Raw genomic sequence first — 17,245 nt, 5'->3', positions numbered from 1 at the left:
AGTCAGGTATCAGAATTCTCCCCTCTCAGGGTCAAGCTCAGGCAAAGACTCAGGTAGAGGTTCCCCTGATTTCTCAAAGCCAGGTTCAACTTAGAGCTCTCTAGGACAGTCTTGTCTGTTTATTTAATTCTGTTCATTGTCTATCTCAGTCCCACTAGAACATCAGCTCTGGGACAGTAGGCCCCTGTCAGGCTTCTCCGTGATGCATCCCCCAGCACCCAGAGAGAGTCTGACACATAAAGAAGTTCAATAAATGTTTATGAATGAATGAATGAGTGAATGAGTGAATAATAAGAACAAGAGAAGGCTCATAGGCCCATCCCATAAACAGCCCTAAGGCAGAGGGCTTAGATTCTATCCCCAAAGGAGCCTACTCCCCTCTCTGTGCCCAGATTTCCACCCCCAACCTAGCCTATAAAAAGAAAACAGAGAGAGGTAGGCCAGATGTCTGTAACAATATTAGCTCTTTTTGTTTGTTTGTTTGTTTGTTTGTTTCTGCTGTGTTCTGCATAGTTCAATGAATGAAACAAAAGAATTAATGGGACAGTGAGTTGTGTTCCAAGGCTAGATGAGATTGTTACTTTTTCTTCACATTAAAATCAGAGAGCCCTCAGTTGGCTACATCTAGCTATCTCTGTTACAGCAGGCTTTTTACTTTGGCTGAGAGAGTCCTCAAGGACCCATGGACGAGAGCAATGATGAATCAAGAAAAAGGAACTATCTCCCAGTGCAACCACCACAGGAGAAGCACTGGCAGCTCTCCTGCAGCTTAAATGCAGTCATTCACAAAGCATTGAACTACACTTCACAGTTTGCCTACAGCTGTATACAAGAACTCTCTGTTTCCTGGCTCAGGCTGTTCAAAACCAACTCCAATCGTGCAACAAATTTCTATCAAGAAGCATAAAAATGTGCACAACCTTGACCAAGATTCCCACTTTTGAGAAAGGAGCCCAAGGACAGAAAGAAGTGCAAAAGATGTCCAGAGCTCCACTATGGACGGTGTCCAACAAGAAGGGATTTGTGAAGTTCATTCTGACACACGGAGCTGGAGGAAGGTCAGATGTGGTCTCTAATGAAATGTGATCCAAGCCACCCCTCCAGTGAAAACCACACAAAACCATGAGCCCCATAGACAAGGTAGTGTAGTGGGACAAGGGATGCTTATTTTTCTAGTGTTTTTTTGGTATCTGCATTCCCTTATTTTAAAGTAAAACAAGGGGGTGGAAATAAGCCTTATCACATTTGTTACCCACCTTCTATCTTACAGCTGACAGTACTTGGGACAGGACTTCCTTGGAGAACTCTTTATAGAGTCCTAAACCAAGGTTTAGGGGCCATAGTCCAGTTCTGACCCACCAGGAAATGGGGCCATAATCCCAGTTCTGACACCAACTCACTGAGTGACCTTGGGCCAGGTCACTCTGGCTTTCCCCACTCTGGCCTCAGTCTCTCCTTCTGCCAAATGGACAGAGGGCACGGTGCTGTGAGAAGCCCAAGAGAAGCATAAAAGCTGACCTTTCGGACCCTGCGGCAGATCCTGGGACCGCGAGGGTGTCGGATTTGGCAGGAGAGGGTGGTGGCAGCTCGGGTGTGGGTGGGTTCTCCACGATGAGGGGATGGTGGGCCGCGTCCGCATCTTCCACCTGCACTTCCGGGAGCTCCTTTGTAGCCGGCACTTGGAGAGAGGGAGGAGAGGACAGTCAGAGAGAGAGAAGCCAGGTCCCAAGGGCTTTGCTCTGAATAAAGCCACAGAAAGCATGTTTGGATGGACCACCAAAAGCCTCCCCTCCCAGTGGGGCCCACCGGAGAGCTCCATGCAGGGGTGCAAGAATGCAGATCCCGGGGGCCTCCGAGGCCCTTGGCCACCCCAGACACCAGCCCAAGAGCTGCAAACGAAGCCATGACACCTTTGAGGCCACAGAAGCTCTGGAGCGCCGTCTGGAGTCCAGGTCTCCCAAGCTCTGGTTTCCCAGGGCCTAGGGAAGGCTCAAGGACCTGGGGTTTAGCAGGAGTGGCGGGGGTGGGGTGGGGTGGGAGGAGCAGCACCCAGAGAGGGCAGGGCGAGGCTGAGAGAGTCCAAGTCTGAGGGCCTGGCCTGGCACAGTCTCAGTGCTTCCCCTCTCTGGGCCTCAGTTTCCCCATCCCAAAGTGGGGGTCACAAAGGCACACGGCATCACATTCTTGAAGGGCCTTGAATGGAGACATTGGGCAGTTCCTCGCAATCAAGGATAACAGCCTACCCTTGAAGTATGTAGCCGGCACCCTTGTTTGGGAATGTGTTTTGGTACCTCCTTGTTTCTGGACTTGCCAGGACCCCCTGAAATCCATCAGCCCAACTCCTCTCCTGACCTCTGAGAGGCCTGGTACTGGGTCCCGTGTGTTGGGTCCCGTGTCCCAGGACAGGGTCCTCCCTTGCAAGTCTGGGGGTGGCCCTGCCTCAGTCTTTATCACCCACCCCAGGGACTGTGGGGACAGGCCTGCCCGAGGCAAAGCTCAGAGGACGCTGAGGGGCCGAGATGGGGCCCCCCCCTCTCTCGGCCTTACCTGGGGGGGACGACTCGCTGAGAGCCAGGCCATTGTACCCAGAACGAGGAGAGGGAGCATTCTGAAGCCCTTGGAGACTCGACTTTCTTTTTAAACGGCCACCATGGGGAAAAGCCAGCACTTTGTGGAACGTGGCTTAGGAGGGAAGCTGAGCAAGACCTTTTGGCATTTGCTCTACTAAGCCTTAAGCCCTCAGAGGAAGAGGACGAGCAGAAATAGAGACGTTTCTAAACGTTTAAGGAAGAGGTGTTGCCAGACTAACAAGAGATTTCCCCAGGCTGTGGAAAGTAGGAGAGAGCGTGAGGCACGAGGGACCTCAACCAGCTTCCCGGACCGGGCTGGGATTGGGGGGCTGTCCAGAATGCTCAGCGCCCCCACACTGCCCCCAGCAGAGCCCCAAGAACCTCCATAATGCCATCCTGGGGAGCCCGGGAGGGGGCAGGTCCTCCCCCACCCTGCCTCACCCTGAGCAAGACGCTGCAACCTCTGTCGCCCCCAGGAATGGAGGAAAACCCCTAAGCCCGGTGTTTCATGTTTTAGAACAAAAATCACATTATGAAAAATAGAATCACACGGCATGATTAAATTGGTTGAGAGAAGAGTCATATTTACTGTAAAGCCCTTCCTCCATGCTTGCCATCCGTTTCACTAAACTCTTAGTGCTTTATACAGATTAATTCTTTCCCCTTTCCGGGCCCTTCTAGAAGAGCACTGTCACTGTCGTCCCCATCTTGTGGGTAAACTGAAGCACAGAGCAGTGAAGGAACCGGCCGCGGAGCCACGATTGTGACCCAGGCGGCCCGGCTCTAAAATTTTTCCTCTTCCTTTGTCCTGAGGCTGGTGACCCGCTCGCGCAGAGGTCTCCATTTGGACAAAAGCTTGCTCCAGGCCAAGCAGCATCCTGGACACGAGGATAGCGCCCTTCCTACGGGCTACCATGCCGTACCCGCAGCATCTCACACCATCGTGGGCCGTACCGCCATGGCTGCATCAGCCCATGGTCCTAACCCCGCAGTGGGACTGTTTCCCCAAGTGGGGAGGCTCCCAGGGACCAGGGAGGACACATGGTGACTTCAGATGGCACAGACATGACAAAGGAAACGTGGAATGAGAACGTTTCTCCCATTTCAGTCCTCTCTAGCTCCTGAATGCACAGAGACAAAGTCTCAGCCCCGTGTTCCTCAGCCTTAACACCTTTGTGGCTAAGAGGGCAGGTCTCCCCTGGGAGCCTTGCGCAGGCCATCGCCCTTTGCTGAAATTGTCCGCATGACTTGGTTTTCAGTTCATTTGCGGTTATTTCTATTTATGCCCTCTACTTATGGCAAGCAATGCTGGTTGCCCACTGGAATAGAATAGTAAAGGTTCCTGATTGAATAAACTTAATTAAATTTAAAAAATGATTCCACTGAAAGAAAAGTGGCAAGCCAATCAAAGTAGAATTGGTACAGAATATAGCAAAAATTCAGAAGGGATCTGTGGGGGAGGTGGAAATTAGGGGACACTCAGGAGTGAGTAGATCTAGGGCTTGCCCAGAAGACCCAGCCTGGGGGGTGTCAACCCTTGTGGTGGGGCTGATCGCCCTCATTCTGTGCCTATTGCAAGCCAGGGAGAGAAGACAGCAGTGGATCTCTACTCATGAAATGTTCAATGCTGCCTGTCTACTGACCTCACAGGCAACCTTGCACACTATCCCTCCAAAATAAACAAATGAAAAGGGAACGAGGGTGGGTCTGGCTTAAGTTGAAGCAGAAAGTGATAGGGGTTAGTCCAGAAGCACCCTGCTGTCCCTGAGTCCTCTTGTTATCCCAAAGCAAGCAGTGGAGCCCAAGGGCTACCAGGATCCAGACTTACCCTCCTTCACTGGCCCCTGAAGATGCCTCCCCTCCTAGTTGGCCTGCAGCCACCTGGGGGCCTCTCTGTTCCTAAAATGGGATTTGCTGGCGGCAGGGGTGGGGGGGAGGAGGGTATTGACAATCCCCAGGAAGTCCAAGTCCCAGAAAATCCTCAGGATTGGTAGGATTCTGTCTGAAATGGGTCCCCACATTCCACTTCTGCCTCATTGCCCTCAATTTATTCTCTTTCTCCACCCAGATCTCCTAGTCTAGCTATCTTAGTAATTTATTTAAACTAGGGTGTGATCGACTACCTATAAAAAAATGATGATCTGCAGAATGCAATGTTTAACCCAAAGAAATTAACTGCTAATTATGGGCTTTTAGGTACAGAGATAAGTGGACTAATACCCCTTAAGTCACCATGAAGCAAGATAAAGGCATTGATCAACAGAGGAAGAGGGGGTGGTTTTCTAGTTCAACTGCTAATCCCACCCCTGGACCATGGCACCCATGCAGGGAACAGCCCAAGCCATGCAGGAGCCCACAGCCCACGTGCAAGCATGCTGGGTACACGAGATCACACTACCTAGGCGACGGACGGAATTCCTGGTCTCCTTGGCGAAGTTGGAGTTGGACAAGGCCGTCCTCCGGGAGATGAGGACGGGGATGCGGGTGATTGAGGGGCGGTAGCTGGGCACATTGGGGAGGTGCTCTGCCAGGGTTGGAGGAGCAAGCCCTGGGGCCATCTGGCCGGGCGGCTGGTCCTGTACCAGGCGACTCAGCTCCACGTCCTGGCCTGGCTGAGTCATGGTGCTGGGGCCAGTGGGGCTCAGACAGGTGTGGGACCCTGGGGACTGCAACCAGGAACACAGGGTTGGGGGAGGTGGGGAGGCCTTCTCCCCACCAGCACCAACATGGACCCGCCCGGTGCCCGTCTGTGCTTGCAGCAGCTGCCCCTAATGCCCGAACACTGTTTGTGTCCCTGGAGTGAACACTGAATGCGTCGCCAAATCACGCTGACTGGTCTACTCGGCAGCTCCAAGGGACAGCATCGGACCCCCTCACCTTGTTGAGCTTCTCTGTTAACCAACCACATGTAGCATTTCCCACCTCAGACAGAAAAAGTTAGAATCAGGGATGCCTGGGTGCTCAGTCGTTAAGCGTCTGCCTTCGGCTCAGGTCATGATCTGAGATCAAGTCTAGCATGGGGCTCCCTGCTCAGTGGGGAGTCTGCGTCTCCCTCTGCCTGCCTCTCCCCCTGCTTGTGCACTCTCTCCTTCAGACAAATAAAAGAATAAAATCTTAAAAAAAAAAAAAAAGAAGAAGAAGAAGGTGCTTTTCAAAGATCAGATTGGGGAGCACCTGGGTGGCTCAGTGGGCTAAAGCCTCTGCCTTCAGCTCAGGTCATGATTCCAGGGTCCTGGGATCGAGCCCCACATCAGACTCTCTGCTCAGGAGGGAGCCTGTTTCCTCCTCTGACTACTTGTGATCTTTGTCTGTCAAATAAATAAATAAATAAAATCTTTAAAAAAAAAAAAAAAAGATCAGATGGGGAGCAAACTTGGGACACCTGGGGTCAGGACACCTGTGTCTTGTGTCAGTCCTGTGTCTGTTGCTGGCTGGCTGGTCACCATTATGGCCTCTTGCCTCGGTGCCACACAGCTTTGGGTACCTTCGACACATTGTCCCCCTGCCACTCTGACCAACTGCCCTATGAGGCAGGTACTACGATTGCCCTGTCTTTCTCTAATTAAGAGAGGTCACACAGCCTGGCTCCAGGTCCCACAGCAGGCGGAAGGAGGAACCCAGAGTGAAGTGCAGGTCTGTGGCCTTGAGTGCTCAGCCACTTCCTGCCCACTCAGAACCTTAGTTTTCTCATCTGTGAAATGGTCTGTCTGCCTCCCAGGGTGACTTGAGAAGCATGGAGTCTCACAAGGCCAGGGCTCCATGTCCGTCTGCCTGGGGCTCCCCAGCGTGGCTCCCCGAGACTTTACCACACCAAGACTGGAATTCTCAGGTTCAGGAGCGGGAGTGGCAAAAAAGAGCAAAGTGCATGTGCTGGGTTCAGCCTGGGGATCTGCCCAGGAAGGAAAAGCTCATCAAGACACGGGGTCCAGGACGGGCCCTTTGCAAGCTTGGGTCCCAATTTTCACTCAGAGATGCTCCGTTTCATCCAAACCCTCTCTAGATGGTAGCCTAGAGAGCTGCGTTCCCAGCGAGTGCAGGGGGGGGCAGAAAGGGCTGGCTGGGAGTGGGGTTTCCACGGGCCTGCTGGCTTCCCGAGAGCCTCCCGCAATTCCCCTGGGGCCTTTGAAATACATCACCAAGCTCTGATAATGTGGCCCCAAGACACAGAGGATGGGTTTTGCCTGGAGATGAGACAGGTGCAGGGGTGTAGGGACAGTAGAGATGGAGGTGGTGAGTGCCCTTGTCCCCAGGCTGCCCCCAGCCTGAAAGTATCATCTATCAAAGCACTGTGCACTGCCCCCCACCCCCAGCACACCCCTACCTTCTGGACTGACAGTCACGGCCTCTTCCTTGGGCAGCTCCTGCGGACAGGAAAGTGGAAACAAAAGCTAGACCATCAAGGCCCCTCCTCGCACCAGGCCAGCCCGGATCCTGTTGGGAGATCTGTCTTCAAGAGGTCACCTGGGCCCCTATTCAATTCCTTGCTCTGCCGGATTGGTCAGGCCCTGCCCCTCCAGCTGCTGGAGCACCCAGGAGATGGCCCCCACCATGTAGAAGGGAGGGCACCCAGAAGCCCTGGGCCCCCGCACCTGGACTTGGCACAGAGCGGGGGGTGTTCCCATGCAGCTCTGTGCATGTGGGGACCAAGCAGCGGCCACAGCACCCCCACCTGGGCACTGCCCTTCACAGTGGACGACTCTGTGGGACTCTATGGGGAGGGGTTTTCAGCCCCATTTTATGGGCCCAGAGTGGAGAGGTGATGTGTCCAGGGTCACACAGCCATGTGAGGACTGGCCTACGGGACTGGCTGCTCCCCACCCATGGCCATGTCACCCCAGGCCCTCCCTGACCCCACCTGACCCCTGGTATAAGCCAGGCCCTGCAGTACCCACCACCCTGCTCCCCTTTGTCCAGTGGGCATCTCACCAGCTGAAAATCCCCCTGTAAACAAAGTAGACAAAGCCCAGCCAGGCCCCGGAAGTAGTTGGGTACCAGGCCTGGTGCTGCTCTGTACCTGCTGCAAGGCCTTCTGGGGCTGGGTCCCGTCTACTCCACTTCGATCCTCACCAGCCTGCACCTCCAGACAGCTATCCAGCAGGACACTGTGACCCCAAGGGGGAAGAGGAAAGGGCTAGTGTTAGGGGGGTTAGACATTTCCTGAGCCCTGCCTAACGGGAGCCAGCCCCTCTGTTGGGAGCTGGTGCACAAAGATGGCCAAGAATAGGTCCTCACCCTCATGGGGCTCCCCAAATGGGGCAAGCAGACCCCCACTGTGCCTAGGAAGGAAGCCTGCCCAGAGGAGGTGGCCTCTGGGCTGGACCTCAGGGACAATGAGTTTACAGTGAGGAATAGGCGAGGAAGGGTATCCAGGAACGGGGAACAGCATGTGCAAAGAAAAGCATGGTAGATGGCTTGAGAGATTGTCCTCTGCAGGGTCAAAATGTACTCCCAGCATCTCCCCTCTGTGAGCCTCTAGGCGACGCTGGTGATGCAGGTAGGATGGGGAGTACAAGAAAAGTGAGGCCCAGAGAGGTGATCTGAGCTGGCCAAAGTCACACAGCAGATTGTCTGACACCACACAGATCCGAGTCGGGAACCTCACTTGGCTTGGAAGATCTGATTTTTGAGAAGAGCCTGAACTCCACCTTTAAAGGTGGAATCTCCAGACTTTAGATGCTAGAAATTAATCCAAGTTAATAGACTCCTAGCAATATGTAGATAAACAAAAGAGCCCATCTACAGGTTAAATTGGGCCCTTTGAAGCCTGTGTGCGGCCTGTGGGTTAAAATGGTGACTCAGATCCAGGGGCCAATGGGACTTCCATAATTAGAACTGGATCCTGGTTCCTGGTGGCCCACCCTGCCCCACAGACCTCTGTCAGCTCATGGAGGGCGGTCTGCTGTGTCCACCATCCAGAAAACCCAGATTCACCATCTCCTACCCAGAGCGCCAACCTTCAGCTCTCCCAAGGTGGGTGAGGAGGTGGGGACAGAATGGCAGCCCCAGTCAGTTTGGAGCCAGAGGCCTGGAGAGGGACTCAGTTAGTGATCACATGGTCACAGTGGCCCCCATCCTCACCAAGACCACCCTGAGGGCCCGGGGCTATGACTGGTCCCATTCCAGCTCAGCAATTGAAGGCACAGATGGTCCATCCACAGTCACATGGCTGGCACAAGGCAAGCCTGGATGAAACATGGGCATGTACGCAATGCTTGGCTACCTGCCTCTGAGGGTCTACATGGCCCCACAGGACAGAGGAGTGAGGCAACTGTCTTGAGGATCCTGGCACTCAGCTCTCTTCATTTCCCTTCATTGACATGTAGCTATTTTCCATGTAAGGGGCCTCAGCTGTCAGGGTCATACTCCCCACCCTGCCCAGGAAGAAACAGATTGTATTCAAAAGATTCAAGTCTCAAAAGCAAGGGCACATGATGACTCTGCCTGAACAGTTTAGCCTTCTTGGGCCCCTTCGTCCTTAAAAATAAAAATTGTGTTTTGTGACTGCATTTATATAAGATTCAATACTATATATAACCTCTTCCATTGTAAAGTTCATTTTCGGGTCTGACATTAAAAGAAATTAAAATGTGCTTGAAGGTCCCTAGACGTGAGATGGGAACCATGCCCTTCCCGGTTCTCAAAGCACGAAGGCCGAGGACATGAACATCCACAGCCTGGGGTCTTGCTCATTCTAGAATGAGGCCAGGAAATCCCTGAACGGCCCTGAGCACAACACCGGGAAGCCCTCGGGCTGCCTCTGTTTGCCTATCTGTCAAATCGGCAGGACTGTTCAGCCTGTCCAGCCTGACTCTTCTGAAGGAGATCAAAAGGGCCAGTGAGAATCTCATGAAAAAGTCAAAAAAGACTTCCCATGTCTGGTGTCATTCTTGATCCTCCATCTCTCAACACTGATAAGCAACTCTCCTCTCATGCGACATCAAGTGCTGGTTTTGCTCCCAGCTCTGTGCTCGCTGGCAGCGCACCCTGGACGTGGAGGAGACCGTGGCCGAGCCCCAGTTCTTTCATCTGTGAAGCAGGATGAATAATCAATGCCCAGAGTCTGGCATGGACACCAAGCATTGCACAAATGGTCACCGTTGTCATGATCGTTCTTGTCATTATTATTACTAATAGTAAAGGAGGCAGCATCTGCGGGATTAGGAATCGCCCACGTGGATTGGGAAACATCTTGCACAAACATCTAACAAGCCCTACCATGGCCCTGTCAGCACCGCCGGGGGGCTGCCTGTGGAGCTATGTACTCAACGTCATGTTACCCCTGGTCAGCAACGTGCCCAAGGCCCCCTCTTGCCTGGCCCAGAAGCCACAGAGAACCCAATTCTAGAAACCTCCCCAATCCCAGGGGAGGATCAGAAAGACTTGGCTGAGGTGGGCACTCCTGGACGACGCCCACAGCCGGCCATCCGAGTTAAAGGTGCAGGGAGTAGCCAAGAGTTGACTATCTGCTCCTTATCCCCCAAGTCACCTGGAAGGTGACAGCCCAAAGCAAGGGTCCTCGACACACTCTTAATCCGGCACCCCAACCCTGATAGAAAGAAGGGGAGTCCTTAGGAAGAAGGAGCCACCTACTTGGGTCTCGCCGTCTTTGCCAACAAGAACGCCCATGATGCAGGAGGTCAGCTGGGGGCGATGACATACATCCCAAGCCCCGGGTCGGGGGCACACAGGGAGACAACTGGGAGAGCCCCGGCCCAGCCCCAAGCCTGCCAGGCCAGCTCTGGAGCCAGTGTGGCTCGGGTCGCCGATGAGCCACTGATCCTTCCTGCTTCTAATCAAATTGAGGGGATGTGCCGGGAACTCTGCAGAAATGCCCCCAGGGAGGCCAGGTGGGGACCGAAAGGCTGCAGTTGCTAGGAAAAGCTGAGCCGTTGCTGGCAGAAATCAGGTCGCTAAGCGACCGTCTGCCTGTTACCAGGGCCCGTTGCACGTCATCAGTAACCCCTGTGCCTCCATGAAGCCAGCCCAGAGCATCCTCCCTCAGCCAGGGACAGCCCAGTCCCTCCGCCCGTGTCCCACGCCCTCTGGCCCTGGCCTGGACATCGCTCACTCTCCCAACTGGTGCCCTTGTCCCAACCTAGGGGCCCGGGGCCCAAAAGTTCCCAGAGTTGGAAACTTTGGATAGACATTTGTGTGGATACGTGCGTGTCTGGAGCAGTTGGGGGTAGCTACATACATGTGCTTGTGTGCACGAGCATGCATGCAGGGCATAGGATGGCCACGTGCGAGTGTGTAGCAGTGTGCCTGCATGTGCAAGTGTGGGTTGTGTGTGCAGGCTATGTGTGGGTGTGACTGTGTGCATACCTGCACACAACCCAGCGTGTATGGGTTTGTGTATATTTGTGTGTACATAGAGTGCAGATATGCGTGTGTGCCTATGTATACTGTGCACTGAGAGCACATGTGTGTTTGCTACATGTGCGTGTGGGTGAGCACACTGACTTGCTGGCCTCTGAGGTGGAAAGCAGATGGCTGATGGGGCTGTACTAACAAGGCTGGGCTGCACCTAAGTCTTCATCCAGGAGATCGGGTGTCACCTGTCAGGGAGAGCAGCCTGGCTCCAGGGGACCCAGAGGGCAGAAATCAGACTGTGTCACAGAAACCATAGGGAAACATACTTATTTTTGTGGAGGAAATAATTTCATAAGTCAGAGGTGTATAAGAATGGGATGGACAGTCCTCAAGAGGTTGTGAGCTCCCTATCATTGGAGGCAAGCAAGTAGGTGTGTAGCCTCCAGCCAAGGATGAAAAAATTATATGTGAACTAGGGACAGGTGGACTAAAACCAGAAGCCACTGAGCAGGCCTCCAGCCCAGAAGTCCTGTGTTGGTTTCACAGTGTAACGATTTCCTGCCTGGGACTGGAAGGGACCCTCAGTGGGGATGAGAACATCAACGACATTTGATGGGGCGCCCACTGCAGGCCAGGCCCTAATATGCCTGCTACACAGCTGGCCCTGGCACCACTCTGCTGGGGCTGTGTGTGTCTCCATTCCACAGATGCAGAGGCAGACGCTCTGTGCAGTGTGAACTTGCCCAGATCACTCTGCCAGGAGGAGCAGAGCCCAGGTCTCAGGCCAGGGAGGAAGGGTGTGGACACCACAGAGGGCCCAGTGACAGGGACAGGGAATAATGCAAGGGACAGGTTAAATCAGTCTGGACTGCCCCATGATAACAGCCTCCACACGGCTCTCCCTGCCTCAGTCTCTCCACAGTGCAGCTGCCAGATCACGCCACTCCCCTGCTCACAAACCTTCAGTGGCTCCCCATTGTTTCTGGGAGAGCAAGTCCAAGGCCTTCACAACCTGGATCCCTGCCTCTGAAGCACCATCTCCCCCACCCTTGTTCACCAGCTGCACTGTCACTGTCCCCAGACATGTGGGTTGCTTTTGAGGCTCTCTTCGAAACCCCCAGGTTCTATGCTCTTCTCGTCTCCCACTCCCCTCTTTGATACCTTTGGGCCTCTCCTCTCTCCGCACCGGCTCCCCCAGCATCTCCTTCAGCCCCGTGGTTTCCAGTTCCGTCTATGCAGCCAGACTCCTGACTTTACGTCTCCAACCTCTCACCGCCCAACCCCGCCCTCAGGTCCAATTGTCTGCTCTCCATCTCCCCATCTGTCCCCTTTCCATCTGTCCTTCTGTCCATCCCACATTGGGAAAAAATATTCTCCATCTTAGTGGTCTTTTTGTATTATTACTGAAATGCGTTGGACACAGAACACTATATAAATTTTAGATGAGCAGCACGTTGATCTGACGCGTTTGTAGATTATAATGTAATTGCCACCGTGATGACAATTAGCACCTCTACTGGGTGATATAATGATTATTTCTTTTTAGTTGTTGGAATAATTAAGATCTAGTCTCTCAGCAGGTTTGATGACTAAACTTTAAGTGGTTTCTGATCGCCAATCTTGAAGCATTATTATGACTGATTTCTCTGTGTGTTCAGGTGTAATCTTTATGGATGAGAGCAGAGGACATTCCAGGAGGACAGAATCCAGGGTGGCCTTCACGGGGTCAGAGGCACCCATGGGACCATTGTGGGCGGGGTGGAGGGGGACGCAGCCCAATGCTTTGGTTCTATGACAGGGGCTCTGAGCCCTTTGCATAGGCCCCTTCCCTCCTCCATCCATGCAATCAGCCAACAGTCATTTGGCACCAAGGATCTCGGGACGTGGGAGTGAGCACAACAGACAAAATCCCCCACCCCCAGGGAGGCTGTGTTCTAGTGTGTGTGTGTGTGTGTATGTGTGTGTGTGTGTGTGTGTGGTGGGTGTGGGTATAGGTGTGTGGGAGGCTGTGAATGGTGGGCCATAGGAATTCCGGGTCATTGTGAGCACAGTGGGAGACCCCCCCTGCTTCCCCAGCCTCTCTGGTCAGTGCCCAACAGCACACAGCACAGAACGAACAGAGACACCCCCCCACCCACCGCCCCGACCAGAAGCCCCACTACCCACACTGTAACCCTCCCTGGGTCACCCTTGCGGAGAAGACGAAGGACACACAAGCGCCTTACTCCGGCTCCTCCTCCTCTTCTTCCTCTTCCTCTCCCTCCTCCTCCTCATCTTCTCTTTCCTCTTGAATCTGGGGCAGCTCCCTGAGTTGAGGTCAGAAGTAGGAAGTGAGGCCACCTGTAGCTCCCCCCATCTCCCTCCAGTCTCCATTTTCAGGAGGATGTCCTGCGACCCCTGAGACCCGAGCGGAACTTCTCAACCAAGACTTGACCTGAGGAACCCCACCTGAGCAGCCTCTTCATGACACGAGGGACCTGACCCAGCCCCTGCTGTCCTAGTGTCATCCCTAGATCAGCCCCTGAGCCTCTCTGAGCCTCAGTTTCCCCATCTTTACAATGTAGGCCATGGGCCCAAGGACCTGAGACCTCCCACCTCGAGAGGCTATCACCAAGATTACTGGTGGGAACAAAGATCATGCTGTCCCTATGGAGGGCAAGTGGCAATCATTACCACGGTCACACGTTCCCATGCCCCATGACTCCATAGCCCCCCTTCCAGAAATCTGTCCTGGACACCTACTCATGTGCCTGTGTAAGGACATCTGTGCCAGAGTGTTTGTTGCACAATTATTTATAATAACACAATTTCAGAATCAAAAATGTCTGTGGGCAGATGAGTCCAATTACGGCACATTCACACAGTGGAATATTACGCAGTTGTAAAAACAACCGTGGGTGATCTTTCTGGGCATGGGAGGTGGAAAGACCAGAACAAACAGAGCAAGGTGCAGCAAGGAGGAGTGGAAGCAGGTTCGGTTCCTGTGCTGTAAGCCCCTGGGTACCTTTGGGATTCCCTACCACATGCCTGTTATCTTCCCAAACGATCACTTTTTTCTGAGGCTGTTTCTGGCTCCCACCTGGGCATCTCTTCCAAGGCTTCATTCTCCTCTTCATCAGCTGGAACCACCTCTGAGCCCTGCAGGTCAGTGCCGCCATCCTGATGTTCATGCTCCTCCCAGTGAGGGTCAACCTCTTCTAGGATGAGATCGGGCTCCTCTTGGCCTCCAGGGAGGATGCAGACTGCAGGGAACACAGGGTGGGTGGGGGAGAGTGGGCTTGGGCCTCTGAGTCCCCGGGGCCACATGGGGAGGCCTCGGCCATCACCCACCATGAGCCAGCTCTCGGGCAAGCAGCAGGAACAGCACCATTATGCGGGGAACCTCAGCAACCAGATCAGTGCTAAGGTGCCAGGCTGAAGCTTGCGATCATTCACACTGTCTCCTTCCAGTCGTCTTCCCCCTCCTTTTCCTCTTGAGATAGAGCTTCGATTACAGTTAGCCTCTGTGTCCCCTTGGGCCTCCTTCTTGCAAGTTTGTGCAAAAGCAGAACCATGGCCTCTCGGGTGATATGAAAGTTCCAGGCTGCAAGTGCATGGTGGCCTAGACTGTCCCGAAGGATGCAGAGAGAGCTTGCCCCCTGCCTGTTCTCTAGATGCCGCCCACTGGGGACAGCATACTCATGCTCCTAACCTCAGCATCCGCTTCCAGAAGTCTTTCCCTTCTGGGCCTAGAGGCTCCAGCTTCCAAGGGGATTGACTTTCTGGTAGTGAAGGTCCCATCTTCAGATTGGAATTGGTCATTTTCACTAAATCTCCATGTACCCAGGTCTCTGACAATGCAAACGGTATGGGGCTGTGAGCCTGGCAGAAGTGGGCATAGGCTAGTCTCATCAGGAACCTAAGCCCAACAAGCAAGAGAAAAGGTGGGGGAAGAGGGGAGATTGCCTGGATCCCAGGTGTTCCCAAAATCTCCAGGTCTTGGCTGGCCCTTGAACCAAGCATGGGATTATAAACAGTGACTTTAAATGGAAGTTGATCTCACATCTTATCCTGTGACTGGAAATTATTGCTCACAGTGTAGAAGAAAAATAATATAATACCAGCTACATTTACTGAGCACTTACTATGTGCCTGTAGTGATACACACAGATTAACTCAATGAGTCCTCACACCAAACTTTTGAGGTGGGAATAATTGTTACTCCCCAATTTTTCCCTCTTTTATATTATTCCCCATTTTACAGATGAGCAAACTGAGACCCATGTTAAAACCTTCCTTTACAGGGTGCTTCCCATGTGCCTGGCGCAGGGCTGTCTGTTTTCTGAGAGCTGCCCCTTCTGCTTCTGCCTCTAGCTCCCGAGTACGACATTATCCTGCCTCACAGAGGAAGGATCATCCTGCCCTCCAAGGAAGCCTCCAAGAAGGCTTCCAAGGAAGCCATGCATCCTGAACTAGCCAGCCTTTTCCACGCCGGTCCTGGCTCCTCCGGCCCTACAAACACCCCTGGGGTCTGACCAGGGAGAGTCTTCCAAGCATGGCCCAAGTCCAGTGGTGGGACACATCATTCATTCTAAAACACTGTCATCATGGGGCAGCATCTCTACCCTGAGCAGCCACTTGGGGTGCAAGGCCCTACCTGACACAGCCAGGGACACCCAGGGGACAGGACAACCTCTGGCCCATGGGCTCATTAGCTTTCACAGCCCATCTGCATGGGAAGAACAGTACTCTCGCCATTTTATAAACCACAGAGCCAGCTCAGAGAGCCTGAGAGACTTGGCCAAGGCCCCACAGGATGTCAGAGGCATTGCTAGGTCTCCTGACTCCCGATTCCCTGGGGTGCTATCCCAGGAGATAAACATGCCCCGGGAGTGTCTCCCTGGCATGGGGGCCTCTCCATAACAGGCACTGGATGAGCCCATATTTGGTGTTTTGAAGAGTCGGTGTGATCTTTGTTGACAGCCTTGCTTTCTTTTTCAACCCTTTCTTTTCAGGTGCTCTTTAGTGAGTAAGCATTTTACAAGCTTTTCCTCCTTCCATGGCTGTGCCAGGCCTGTGAGCCATGCCCTATACTGTCCCCATATTATAGCCAAAGACTCTGTGGCTCCGAGAAGAGGACCATGACCAAGGCACTAGGCAGGTGGGCCAGGCACAGGGTACTCTGCCACACTGACCCAGAGCCAGGGTTCTGAGACCCTCTCTGTAGGCATCCAATTCACAGCTCTCCTAGCTTTTCCAGGGCCCCACCCCGGGGTCACAGATAGGGCCACTGAAGCACTGTGGGTGCTCAAGCTCCCACGGAATGTCCTGTTCCATCTGGGGCTGAAACTTTGCCCCTGGGGTGTCTCACTGGCATACCAGCTCCTGGCCAGCATCATCCCTGCCAGGCTCAGATGTCCCTCAGGGCAACTGAATGGGGTTCTGAGTCCAGCAGTGAAGTCCTCAGGTGCATCTGGGGAAGGAGCTCCTGTTTCCAGGACCAGCAAACAGGGAGGGTGGGAGCATGGATTCCAGGCCAAGGCCCCCAATAGACCCTGAGTTGCTGGCAAAGCCTGAACCCTGGCTCACCCTCTCCAGCAGGCCGGGGTCCTCAATGCTTCGAGTGTGGCTCAAAATTCAAGAGCCTTTGCTTCCTCAACCTCCAGGGCTTGCTCAGCCTCAGAGTAGTCTTTGTGAAGTCACTCCCCTGCTCAATCACCTTCAATGGCTCCCCATTGCCTACAGTTTAGTCCCCTAAAATCAGGCCCCAGCTTTTCTAGTTTCACCTTCCGAACTAAGAACTCAAGATTCACGAAAGCACCCAGCTCTCTCCCTCTCCCACCTCCAGGCATTTGCTCACTTTATTCCCTCTCCAGCATTGCCCTCCCCTTGCCGCAGGGTTGGGACGTGAGGGGTCTCCAAGGCCAAGGCCTGGGAGACAGTGTATGTGGTTGAGGGGGAACGTGTTCCCTGTCTTTGGGAGGCAGCTGCTGCTCAGACTATCCTCACAAGCACAGTGCGGGTCCATTACAGCCAGACAGTCCCCATTTTTGAGAAGCCAGACTTTTCCTCTGCAACGCCACCTCCCTTTTAGATGCTGGCAACTAATTCTAATATTGACAATCATTCCATGCCCCAAACACAGACATCTGTGAACCAGTTGGGGCCCAAAGCAACTGGCTCGGGATCCCCGGCAAACTCCTCCTTCCTGCTCCCCCGATACCACAGGCCACACGAACCCATGCGTCTTCTGAACCTGAGCGCTCGTATTAGGTTCACCTGAAGCAAGGACATTATGCAGTCACAGCTTTGATGTGCCAATGTATGCTTTTTAATGTCAGTGAAGGCATGTGTCACTGTCCACTCGGGGACTCCAACTCTTTGAG

At 53.6% G+C, this 17,245-nt stretch overlaps 1 protein-coding gene across 1 annotated transcript in view; it reads right to left on the bottom strand.

The window, feature by feature from the left end:
• Positions 1-17,245, bottom strand: part of CNGB1 (cyclic nucleotide gated channel subunit beta 1) — a 63,793-nt gene that overhangs the window by 34,807 nt on the left and 11,741 nt on the right. The window contains exons 12-16 of the mRNA XM_059153146.1: positions 13,960-14,122; positions 13,106-13,186; positions 7,585-7,672; positions 6,892-6,931; positions 1,519-1,678 (exon numbers count right to left, since the gene is read on the bottom strand). Of these exons, the coding sequence (XP_059009129.1) occupies positions 1,519-1,678; positions 6,892-6,931; positions 7,585-7,672; positions 13,106-13,186; positions 13,960-14,122 (532 nt within the window). The remainder of the gene's footprint in view (positions 1-1,518; positions 1,679-6,891; positions 6,932-7,584; positions 7,673-13,105; positions 13,187-13,959; positions 14,123-17,245) is intronic.

Source organism: Mustela lutreola, chromosome 16 (genome assembly GCF_030435805.1).
Source record: "Mustela lutreola isolate mMusLut2 chromosome 16, mMusLut2.pri, whole genome shotgun sequence".
NCBI lineage: Eukaryota > Metazoa > Chordata > Mammalia > Carnivora > Mustelidae > Mustela > Mustela lutreola.
This window is presented reverse-complemented; position numbering and strand designations above follow the sequence as displayed.